We start from the raw sequence: 12,244 nt of genomic DNA, 5'->3' as shown, positions 1-12,244 counted from the left end.
CCTAGCAGTGCTATTGCTGGGTCATAGGGTAGGTCTATTTTTAGTTTTCTGAGGAACCTCCACACTGCTTTCCAGAGCGGCTGCACCAATTTGCATTCCCACCAACAGTGCAAGAGGGTTCCCGTTTCTCCACATCCTCTCCAGCATCTATAGTCTCCTGATTTGTTCATTTTGGCCACTCTGACTGGCGTGAGGTGATACCTGAGTGTGGTTTTGATTTGTATTTCCCTGATGAGGAGCGACGCTGAACATCTTTTCATGTGCCTGTTGGCCATCCAGATGTCTTCTTTAGAGAAGTGTGTATTCATGTTTTCTGCCCATTTCTTCACTGGGTTATTTGCTTTTCGGGTGTGGAGTTTGGTGAGCTCTTTATAGATTTTGGATACTAGCCCTTTGTCCGATATGTCATTTGCAAAGATCTTTTCCCATTCCGTTGGTTGCCTTTTAGTTTTGTTGGTTGTTTCCTTTGCTGTGCAGAAGCTTTTTATCTTCATAAGGTCCCAGTAATTCACTTTTGCTTTTAATTCCCTTGCCTTTGGGGATGTGTCGAGTAAGAGATTGCTACGGCTGAGGTCAGAGAGGTCTTTTCCTGCTTTCTCCTCTAAGGTTTTGATGGTTTCCTGTCTCACATTCAGGTCCTTTATCCATTTTGAGTTTGTTTTTGTGAATGGTGTGAGAAAGTGGTCTAGTTTCAACCTTCTGCATGTTGCTGTCCAGTTCTCCCAGCACCATTTGTTAAAGAGACTGTCTTTTTTCCATTGGATGTCCTTTCCTGCTTTGTCAAAGATGAGTTGGCCATACGTTTGTGGGTCTAGTTCTGGGGTTTCTCTTCTATTCCATTGGTCTATGTGTCTGTTTTTGTGCCAATACCATGCTGTCTTGATGATGACAGCTTTGTAGTAGAGGCTAAAGTCTGGGATTGTGATGCCTCCTGCTTTGGTCTTCTTCTTCAAAATTACTTTGGCTATTCGGGGCCTTTTGTGGTTCCATATGAATTTTAGGATTGCTTGTTCTAGTTTCGAGAAGAATGCTGGTGCAATTTTGATTGGGATTGCATTGAATGTGTAGATAGCTTTGGGTAGTATTGACATTTTGACAATATTTATTCTTCCAATCCATGAGCAGGGAATGTCTTTCCATTTCTTTAAATCTTCTTCAATTACCTTCATAAGCTTTCTATAGTTTTCAGCATACAGATCCTTTACATCTTTGGTTAGATTTATTCCTAGGTATTTTATGCTTCTTGGTGCAATTGTGAATGGGATCAATTTCTTTATTTGTCTTTCTGTTGCTTCATTGTTAGTGTATAAGAATGCAACTGATTTCTGTACATTGATTTTGTATCCTGCAACTTTGAATTCATGTATCAGTTCTAGCAGACTTTTGGTGGAGTCTATCGGATTTTCCATGTATAATATCATGTCATCTGCAAAAAGCGAAAGCTTGACTTCATCTTTGCCAATTTTGATGCCTTTGATTTCCTTTTGTTGTCTGATTGCTGATGCTAGAACTTCCAGCACTATGTTAAACAACAGCAGTGAGAGTGGGCATCCCTGTCGTGTTCCTGATCTCAGGGAAAAAGCTCTCTGTTTTTCCCCGTTGAGGATGATGTTAGCTGTGGGCTTTCATAAATGGCTTTTATGAGAGAACAAAAATTCTTAAAGAGGAGTCAAGACTTTAGCAATGAAGGGAAAGAAAGTAGAAACTTGTTCCTAATTATGAATCCAACCTAACTCCAAATACCTTAACTTGATAGTACCTCTTTGGTTACTCCCTTCTAAGAGAAAATTTTCAACTGCACATGAACACTACTCACTAACTCATGGATTTGGAAGGCAAAAGCATAGGAAAAATCTTTCTTTAAGTCAGAAAGATCTGGGTTTAAATCCAAATTCTATCATTGGCTTAGCAGAGACATCTTGGGAAAGTTACTTAAGTCTTTCTGAATGTCTAGGACCTCTTGTCTCAACATAAAACAAGCCCAAAATAATATAGATTCATAACATAGCTAAAATGTTAGTATTGACTCCTGATCCCAGAGATGTAAAGATAAATCCACTATAATTAAAGGCAGTTATTAAGGAACCAAAGGATTTAAAAGACACCAGTCACAAACGATCAGACCTGAGGCGTTTGCTTTAGGATGTAAGATGTGTAAGTCAGGTGCTGGGATATCCCTCCAGGGCCTGCAGGGCTCTGAGTTCCTCCTGTTCCTCCTCCTCCACCTCCGCTGCCACCGCCGCTGCCACTGCTGCCTCCGCCACTACCACTGCCCGCAGCTGAGCCAGACTGGAGGTCTGAAAATACAATGAAATGACAGCAACATCAGAAAAGGTATTAAGGGGCTTAACAGAAAGATAGATGAGCCCAGAGGGATGTTTCCCTTACAGCGACATTCTTTCCCTTTTCTATTTTCTCCTTTCTTTTCTGTAATGTATCTATTCTGTGACAAGAGTGAGAAGAACATCCTAGAACTGAAGACTGATCTACTTCCAACTGAAGGACAGTTGACTAGTTCAGCTCTCGGTACAATGAAGAACTTAACTTTAACAAGAGTTTTGACTTAGTGTGGGACATCAAGAAAGTGTGATAGTGACATTTCTAACCAAGTGCTGACTGGAATGTGCTCAGAGAAGTGCTCATCAACATTCTGGCATCTCATTTGATTTCAGTGAAACTGCTGGAATTTAGTGTAATTTTACAGTACCTTTTCTGTTGCCCTCTGCCCCAGAAAAAACTGATTTTCTTCACATTTATAATGACTCCAGGGCCCCATTTTTTTTTTCCTTTTAAAATTCTACTTTAAAGCCTTTGAATTTTTTTTTACTTCCCACTTGGTGACATAATATACACAAACTAAAACCTAAATAGCTCTCTGGGTGAATTGTGGAATACTCACATTGTCCTTTTCTTACATATCTTTTATATACTACAGCTTAAGTAGGAGGAAAAAATGCCAGGGTGAGAGAGCAGAAATCACCCATTATAGTTTAGTGAACAAAATGGTGACTAGCTCACACACTACATTTTGGCAAGAGTGGCTAATTTTTAGTGAACCTATTATACCAATTATACTTGGGGGCGGAGGGGCTTTTAAATCTTATTTAACATAATTTGTCAAACTGGCTTACATACAACACCCAGTGCTCATCCCAACAAGGACCCTCCTCAATGCCCATCACCCACTTTCCCCTCTTCCCTTGCACCATCAACCCTCAGTTTGTTCTTTGTATTTAAGAGTCTCTTATGGTTTGTCTCCCTCCCTGTTTAACTATTTTTTTCCCCTTCCCTTCTTCCATGGTCTTCTGTTAAGTTTCTCAAGATCCACATGAGTGAAAACATATGATATCTTTCTCTGACTTATTTCACTTAGCATAATACCCTTCAGTTCTATCCACAATGCTGCAAATGGCATGATTTTATTCTTTCTCATTGCCAAGTAGTATTCCATTGTATATATAAACCACATCTTATTTATCCATTCATAAGTTGATGGACATTTAGGCTCTTTCCATAATTTAGCTACTGTTGAAAGTGCTGCTATAAACACTGGGGTACAAGTGCCCCTATGCATCAGCACTCCCGTATCCCTTGGGTAAATTCCCAGCAGTGCTATTGCTGGGTCACAGGGTAGTTCTCTTTTTAATTTTTTGAGGAACCTCCACACTGTTTTCCAGAGCAGCTGCACCAGTTTGCATTCCCACCAACAGTGCAAGAAGGTTCCTGTTTCTCCACATCCTCACCAGCATCTATAGTCTCCTGATTTGTTCATGTTAGCCACTCTGACCGGTGTGAGGTTATACCAATTTTACTTCTGAATGAGAGGGAAATAATTCCCTTTACCGTTTCCTTTCCAACACCAAATTGTTTTCTCTATATGTCAAAACAAAAGTTTGTCAATCTAGATAAACCACCTAATTTCCTTGGGGTTTTAAGGCTTGTACACTAAGGCTGACTCTCTATTTCTCTTTCCATCTCCAAACCTAGCAAACTTAACATGCACATCTAAATAATGGCAGGCAGAGACACTTGATTCCACTCCTATTCCTATCCCCTCCAAAATAAATATAGGCTCTCAGCTAACTTCTCCACAGGTGTCAAATTTCTAGATATCACTGAAAAGGAAGAACTCTTTTTTGTTTACAGTTCACATGGACAGGTTTCTCTCAACACACCTTCAGTAGCCATACCTCTCCAATGTACTTTGTATCTGATCCCAAACTCTGAGTAGATAAATGCAAAATAACAGTATCACCTCCTAGGACTACAATCATTTAAGCCTACTTCTAGTTAAATTATATGTATGTTTTAAATCCATGTGGGCAAATACTACCATCATACCATCAAATACTACATCATACACAGAGCTATGGAAATGCTTCTTGAAACAGGTAAGAGCTGCCCCTGGGTGGGTGAAATGAACATACCCAGAAGCCCAAGAACCAAAGATTTAATGATGAACTAACTAGCATTGTTGGTAGCTCGTAGGATGGCTCCTTGAGGGATCAGCAGCAGTTTTCCTTTTCCTGAAGGGTTCTTGCTGTTCGTTGTAAGGTAGAGTTTGGTGCCAGGAGGCAAATTTGCCAAGTTGGCCAGATTAGTGGCTGGTAGCTGTAATGTTGCCATTACTAAAATGGTAAAGGGGAAAAGGAAAAAAAATAAAATAAAAGAGGAAAAACAGTTATGAAAATTTGAACTGAGGTCAATGCTATCTCTAAAATTAAAACGACATAGTAAGATACTTACTGAAAAACATAAACAGTAAACTCTACGGTTTTCTTAAATACACAAGGTGGACAGTCTTAGATATCTTGCTACCTAAAAAATAATCTATATACTAGAAGAGCTTGCTGTAAACTAGAAAGGAGTATTTGTACATAAACAGGGTGACCATATGTCCCAGTTTGCCCAGAACAGTTCCAGTTTATACCTGTGTCCCAATGATTATTAATAGTAATTCTTGGGGCGCCTGGGGGGCTCAGTTGGTTAAGCCTCCGACTTCGGCTCAGGTCATGATCTCGCGGTCCGTGAGTTCGAGCCCTGCGTCAGGCTCTGTGCTGACAGCTCAGAGCCTGGAGCCTGTTTCAGATTCTGTGTCTCCCTCTCTCTCTGACCCTCCCCCGTTCATGCTCTGTCTCTCCCTGTCTCAAAAATAAATAAACGTTAAAAAAAAAAAAATTAAAAAAAAAATAGTAACTCTTTTTACTCTCACAAGTACTATAGTTTAGACAGTCAATGAAATAATCACCTTATTTATGGATGAATATATATTTCCTCCCAATTGTTTAAAGCCCCTTCAATCAATTGCTAGTGATGAATCAATCTACTGATTTGAAACTAGACTTCTTATCTCTCTCACTTTCTAAGAACTAAGAAAATGCCACAGTTAACAACTGGCACATAAACTATGAAAGTATAATTCAGCTTTTTAAAGTCTTACCTATGTCAAAGAGCTTTCGCTTATCCCTTAGAATTTATTTCTCGATGCACAGGGCTGTAAGCCTTTAAATGAGATTCTTAAATGGAGACTTACACATCAAAACTTCTGCAAATGCTCTGAATCCAAATCCCCACAAAATGAAGCATACAAAACCATGTGAGTCACCAGAGGCAAAGGACTCTCATGGCCTCCTCCAGCCTGCTGGACTAGTCCTCCTTCTCATTACTACTTCACTGTGCAAGGTTTGGGCAACCAAGAACCTAGAAGCTGCCCCAAAACATCAGGGACTGATATTAAAACTGAGTGCCATTATCTCTCCACTACTGCCAGAACTAATCCCACTTTACACCATATGCATCTCAGCAAACCTCTCTGGTCTGTCACCCGTACCCGGAAGTCCAGCCCCAAACTGCTCTCCATTCCTGATCTGAGTCCACCTTCTCAGGCCCTCCTCCTCCCCCATCTCTTTCACCAAGCCCCCAGGAATTCCTGCTGTGGTCCATTACACCCTTTGTGGTCAATTACACCCTTTAGAATCTCCACCTCTTTCAACCTTAATGTCTTTTTGTGTAACTAAACACTAAAAGTCCTCTGAAGATAGGACTTCGTCCACAGCCCCTTAGCTAAAAGCTGGTTTTTTGTTTGTTTTTTAATCTTACCTCAGTGTATGAGGGCCAGGACTAGAAGAGAAGCCTTTTTGCTCTCCAGTTTGGCTTTCAGACCATTACCACCCCTCATTCCAGAGGAAAAACCTGCTGGCTCCTGTTAGGATCATGCATGGCTCTACCACCTTACCCCTTGCTTTTCTACTCTCATTTACTGAACCCCTAGTCACTTCCCCTCACTTGCTAAAGACTGACTCCTGACTCAGTCTTGCTGTATGCCAACAACTGTCATCCTCAGTGACAGCACTGCAGATGACCTGTTTAATTCTCTGGCTTCTCAGGTACTTCATTTTCTAAACTCCCAAGATCATTTCTTCCAATCTATCTCAAGCACTCTTTTTTAAGGCCACAAATGGACTTTGTCATCACCAGCAATTCATCACCTCTGAAATCTTTATTTTGGACATCTACTACCTTCTTTTTCTACTTTCTTATGAATCTTTTATATTTATTTTTTATATTTTTTCAAGTGTATTTATTTGGGGGGGGAGGGGGGGACAGGGAAAGAGAGAGAGAGAGAGAGAGGGAGGGAGAGAGGGAGGGAGGGAGTAGAAGGGAGCAGGAGGGAGGGAGGGAGAGGGACAAGGAGAGAGAGAGAAAGAGAGAAAATCCCAAGCAGGCTCCACACTGTCAGGGCAGAACCTGCTTGAACTCAGGAACTGTGAGATCATGACCTGAGCCAAAATCAAGGGTTGGTAGTGTAACCATCTGAGCCACCCAGGTGCCCCTATTTTATTTTGAATATATAAAGTTGGTTCTGGAATTAGTTTTGGGTTTTTTTTTAAGATTTTATTTTTACATAATGTCTAACACCGAACATGGGGCTCAAACTCACAACTCCGAGATCGAGTCACATGCTGTACCAACTGAGCCAGCCAAGCACCCCTATTATTTAGTTTTTAAGTTTTCTTTTTTTAATTTAATTTTTTTATTCAAGTACAATTAACATATAGCATGAGCTTCAGGTATACAATATAATGATACATCAGTATCTCAAAATGCTGCTGATAAAAGACCATCCCAAGATTTTAAGTCTGAATACAACCCAAAGTGGAGATAAGGTCAAACAAAAATTATGTCAGACCAGAAAGCAGTTATCAAGAAAAACCCTCTATTTCTATTACTCTTGCTAAAACACACACACACACACACACACACCCCTCTTAAACTACTTACAGATCTCTACGTAAAATGTTACATGAAGAAGATTAACATATTTTTATATACTCCTTATAGCACTAACCAACAGGTTTTCTTAGAACCAAACACTGAATAAAATCACTAGCAAAGAACAGTTTAGAAAGAGCTGCTGCTGAAAGGCCCCGCAACAGTTATCAGTTACCTGAACCCTGGGATCCACTCTTCTGAGGGCCGGCGGCAGTGACCTGAGCCTTGGTTAAGGCTTGCACCGGCTGAGCAACAATGGTGCCTCCACCTCCGCTCACAATTGCTTTGGCAACTCCTTGGGTCACAACTTGCTTTGGACCAACAGCTTTGGCAACAGAAGAGCTGGCCTTGGCTACAAGGATTTGGCCGCCACTGATTGCTACAGCCTGTTTCACTGCTGAAGGTAAAGTGGACCCAACTGGCACCCCAACGACCTGTTGAAAATAGAGAAGAATCCAGCAGTGCTTCTTCTCAGTCCTTTCAAGGACTCTTCGAACAGAACAGTCACTCTGTTCTAGCAAAGAACAAAGCAAAGTCCTAGCTATGACTTTAATTTAATCCTCTAGGAATGATACCTATGGTAGATGTGAAAAACATCTCTCACATTTTGGATAGTATTACAATAAAAAGCTACAGTTTTTGTCTTAACCCCAGCTACTATCTAGAACTTATTTTATGTGTTTTTAATTAAAAAAAACTTAGAAAATACAGAAATACAAAGAAAAAATTTCTACTTTTCCAGATACAACCTATTTTTAAATTTTACTTATTTTTATTTTTATTAATTTTTTTTAACATTTATTTATTTTTGAGAGACAGAGAGAGATGGAGTATGAGCAGGGGAGGGGCAGAGAGAGCGGCTGACACAGAATCCAAAGCAGGCTCCAGGCTCTGAGCTGTTGTGACAGCACAGAGCCCGATGCGGGGCTCAAATCCACAAACTGTGAGATCATAACCTGAACCAAAGTTGGACGCTTAACCAACTGGGCCACCCAGGCACCCCATAAATTTTATTTATTTATTTTATTAAAAAAATTTTTTTTAATGTTTATTTATTTTTGAGACAGAGAGAGACACAGCATGAGCAGGGAAGGGGCAGAGAGAGAGGGAGACACAGAATGTGACGCAGGCTCCAGGCTCCGAGCCGTCAGCACAGAGCCTGACGCGGGGCTCAAACTCACGAACTGTGAGATCATGACCTGAGCCGAAGTCGGACGCTCAACCAACTGAGCCACCCAGGCGCCCCAATTTTATTTATTTTTAAAGTAAACTCTACCCCCAACATGGGGCTCAAAATCACCACCCCAAGACCAAGAGTTGCATGTTCTATCAACTAAGCCAGGCAAATGCCCCAGAAATAACCTCTTGATATTTTTAATGTATTTGCTTCCAACTCTTTTTAATATACATTTTAAAAGATTTTTAAAATATTTATTTATTTTTGAGAGAGACAGAGCATAAGCAGAGGAGGGGCAGAGAGAAAGGGAGACACAGACTCTGAAGCAGGCTCCAATACTCTGTGCTCCATAACTCTGAGCAGTTAGGACAACACAGAGCCCAATGCAGGGCTTAAATTCACAGACCATGACATCATGACCTGAGCCTAAGTCGAACACTTAATCAACTGAGCCACCCAGGTGCCCCTTCTTCCAACTGATTTTTAAGAAAAGTCATCTTTTTCTAAATACTTCTAATTTTTCATTTCCTTAAAGGTCAACATTTGGTTAAAAGGTCTAAGCAAGAATATTTTTTTACAAGACCCAATACCCAAATTATGAAAGTTGAAAATATCTGGTTCTGAAAATATTATAAAGTGAACTCTTCCAAGTAAGAAAATACTACAGAACTCTTCAGACAAAGTCAGTAGAGGATGTTAAATTACAAGAAACAATTCAATTAATGGTAAATTGGGGCAGGGTTTCCACTTCCCAGTTCTTTATTTCATAAAAAAGAACTTCTCACCAGGAACTAGTTGCAAAGAGTCTTTTACAAGATTAAAAGAATACCCAAAGACCTGCTCTCTAAAAGTGAAAATGAGAAAGCATAACTCCTTCTCACCCATCAGATTGGAGTCAAAAACTTTAAAGTCTGATAACACCAAGAAGTGGCTAAAGGGTCTGGGGAAATAGGAACATCTATCTGTTCCCTGATGAAAGAAAAGTAAGTTTGTACAGCCACTCCAGAGAGGTACTGGCATATCCACTAAAATTGAAAATTCACATACTCCATGTTGTAACAATTCTACTTTTAGAAATATATCCTAGAGAAATCTTAGACATGTGCTCAAGGGAACATAATGTCCAAGATAGCATTATTTATAATTACAAAAAACTGTCAACAAACTTAATACCTATAACATGTAGCAACATACTTAATGTCTACAGGTAGAGTAATGGATAAACTGTGGTATAAGACAGATAATGGAATAGCATACACTAGAACTACATGTATCAGCATCAACAGACTGACAGTACAAATCCTGAATGGAAGGGGAGCTGAAGAAAAACAGAATATATATATAAAAATATATTTTACGTAAATCTTCAAAATATACAACATTACATGTTATTTATGGCTATGGATTTATGCAATACAAAGTATGAACTCGAAAGCTACACATTCACATTCATGATAGTGTTGCTCTGGGGAAGAACAAAGTGGACTTCAACTCTGTCATGTTTTACTAGGAGAAAATATGAGATGAAATAAATATGAATGTGTTAATTTGGGGTGGAGGATACATGGGTATTGATTATATCATTGTATTTTACTGAAATTTTAGCAACTTTTTTCAACTAAAAATAACAGGATTACCTAAAATAAATGATAAACATGCAACTGATAAATGAAACTTTTAAGTTAAATAATTAATAAATCATACATGGTTTCTTTTCAAAGAATGTGAATACAGTAAAACACACTGGCCACATGCTTGGACAATATGACTGATGTGAAGAAAACAGTCCCCTAATCAAGTGTTATAAATCATCGTGTAACAAAGAACAAAGAGTACAGGACTTTATAAGCAGTCAGACCTGGTCTCCCAGTTTTGTTCCACTAGTTTGTAGCTGGAAAAGTTATTTAATGTTTATGAGCTTTAGCCTTAGACAACTCATTTATAAAATATGGGTAAGATCATGAGGCATAAATGAGGATAAGTTTATCAAATGCCTAGCCAGTATGATGAACACAGTAAACGATAGCTGCTGCTCCCCATGGCACTGGTTATTTTTTTTTTTTATATGAAATTTATTGTCAAATTGGTTTCCATACAACACCCAGTGCTCATCCCAAAAGGTGCCCTCCTCAATACCCATCACCCACCCTCTCCTCCCTCCCACCCCCCATCAACCCTTAGTTTGTTCTCAGTTCTCAACAGTCTCTTATGCTTTGGCTCTCTCCCACTCTAACCTCTTTTTTTTTTTCCTTCCCCTCCCCCATGGGTTCCTGTTAAGTTTCTCAGGATCCACATAAGAGTGAAACCATATGGTATCCGTCTTTCTCTGTATGGCTTATTTCACTTAGCATCACACTCTCCAGTTCCATCCACGTTGCTACAAAAGGTCCATGGCACTGGTTATAATTAACTGAAGAACAGTAATCTATGAGGCTACATGGAGATGCAAAGGATAGAGAGTGCCAAATGGATAAGCATTCGGCTAGGGCAGAGGACCTTAGTCTTAAATCCTAGACTCATTTAGTCAAACAGAAATTAAAGTATATACCAAGTGGTATCTGCTTTAAAATATCCTAGAAAGAGAAATAAGATTAGCAAAATGTTGATAATTGTTGAAACTGGGTAATGGGCATTATAGGATTCATTACAAAAGTCTCTCCACTTTCATGTAAGTTTAAGGCAGGATGGAAAGGAAGGATGGAAAGGAAGAAGAAAAGACTCAAAGACTCAATGGGGAAAAGCAAGTTAACTTAGAATAGAGAAGAAAAATCCTCCCAGCTATACTGGCGTGGTTAAAACAATCCAGATCTCTCTACTCTGACTGTATAAGCCTCATTCTGAAGGCAACATGGAGTGTCGCTGTGGCCAGAGCTGGGCATAGTCACTTCCCCTACAGATGTGGAAGTATAAACTCTTCTTATTAATCAGCTCTTTTTTTTAAGTTTATTTATTTATTTTGAGAGAGAGCGAGCAAGCACACGAGCAAGCAGGGGAGGGGCAGAGAGAGAGGGAGAGAGAGAATCTCAAGCATGTTCCACATTGTCAGCGCAGAGCCCAAAGCAGAGCTTGAACCCAGAAACCATGAGATCATAACCTGAGGTGAAACCAAGAGTCAGATGCTCAACCGACTGAGCCACTCAGGCACCCCAATCAAGAACTTTTCTGTATATTTATGGAAAAAAAAGTTTCTTAATGTAGGAAAACATTTTTGGAATATGGCACAAAGTGCCAGTTGAATCCCAATATCCATTCTTGTTTTCTCTCTCATAGTAAGAGAGCTCCCAGTTTTTAGCTATGTGGACATGGCCACATAGAATATTTCCCAGCCTAGGGCTGGTCTTCTGATTTCTGGCTAAAAGAATAGGAAGAGAAGTGATGAGTGCAAATTTTGGGTTATGCCTCCTTACACCTCCTTTTCTCTTCCTGCTGGCCAGAAATGCAAACATGGCGGCATGAGATAAAATGGTTATCTTATTAGCCCACAACCTGAGAACCAAATTTTGAGAATGGCAGAGCAACAAGATATGAGTGTCTAGATTCTTGATGATTGTCGAAGCAACATACTAGAACTGCCTACTGGTCTTTTATGAGTGAGACAAAAACCTAGGCTTCTGGTTTTTGTATTTCTCTTTTATAGTAGTCAAACTTTTTTTCCCAAGACAAGAGTCTTCACATTTCCTGAATATATCAAATTTAATAATTCACTGCATGAACTAAATTACACAACATCTATTTTCATGTTCCTTTTTTTTTTTTAATTTTTAAAAATGTTTATTATTTTTGAGAGAGAGAGAG

The 12,244-nt window shown here is 39.5% G+C and overlaps 1 protein-coding gene across 3 annotated transcripts in view; it reads right to left on the bottom strand.

Moving 5' to 3' along the window:
• The window catches only part of YEATS2 (YEATS domain containing 2), a 117,326-nt gene that overhangs the window by 33,287 nt on the left and 71,795 nt on the right, over window positions 1-12,244 (bottom strand). For all 3 annotated transcript variants that reach the window (XM_040480899.1, XM_040480897.1, XM_040480898.1), the window contains exons 16-18: window positions 7,448-7,706; window positions 4,467-4,628; window positions 2,125-2,297 (exon numbers count right to left, since the gene is read on the bottom strand). In XM_040480899.1, the coding sequence (XP_040336833.1) occupies window positions 2,125-2,297; window positions 4,467-4,628; window positions 7,448-7,706 (594 nt within the window). The remainder of the gene's footprint in view (window positions 1-2,124; window positions 2,298-4,466; window positions 4,629-7,447; window positions 7,707-12,244) is intronic.

This window comes from Herpailurus yagouaroundi, unplaced genomic scaffold (assembly GCF_014898765.1).
Source record: "Herpailurus yagouaroundi ecotype Mexico unplaced genomic scaffold, PumYag 159, whole genome shotgun sequence".
NCBI lineage: Eukaryota > Metazoa > Chordata > Mammalia > Carnivora > Felidae > Herpailurus > Herpailurus yagouaroundi.
This window is presented reverse-complemented; position numbering and strand designations above follow the sequence as displayed.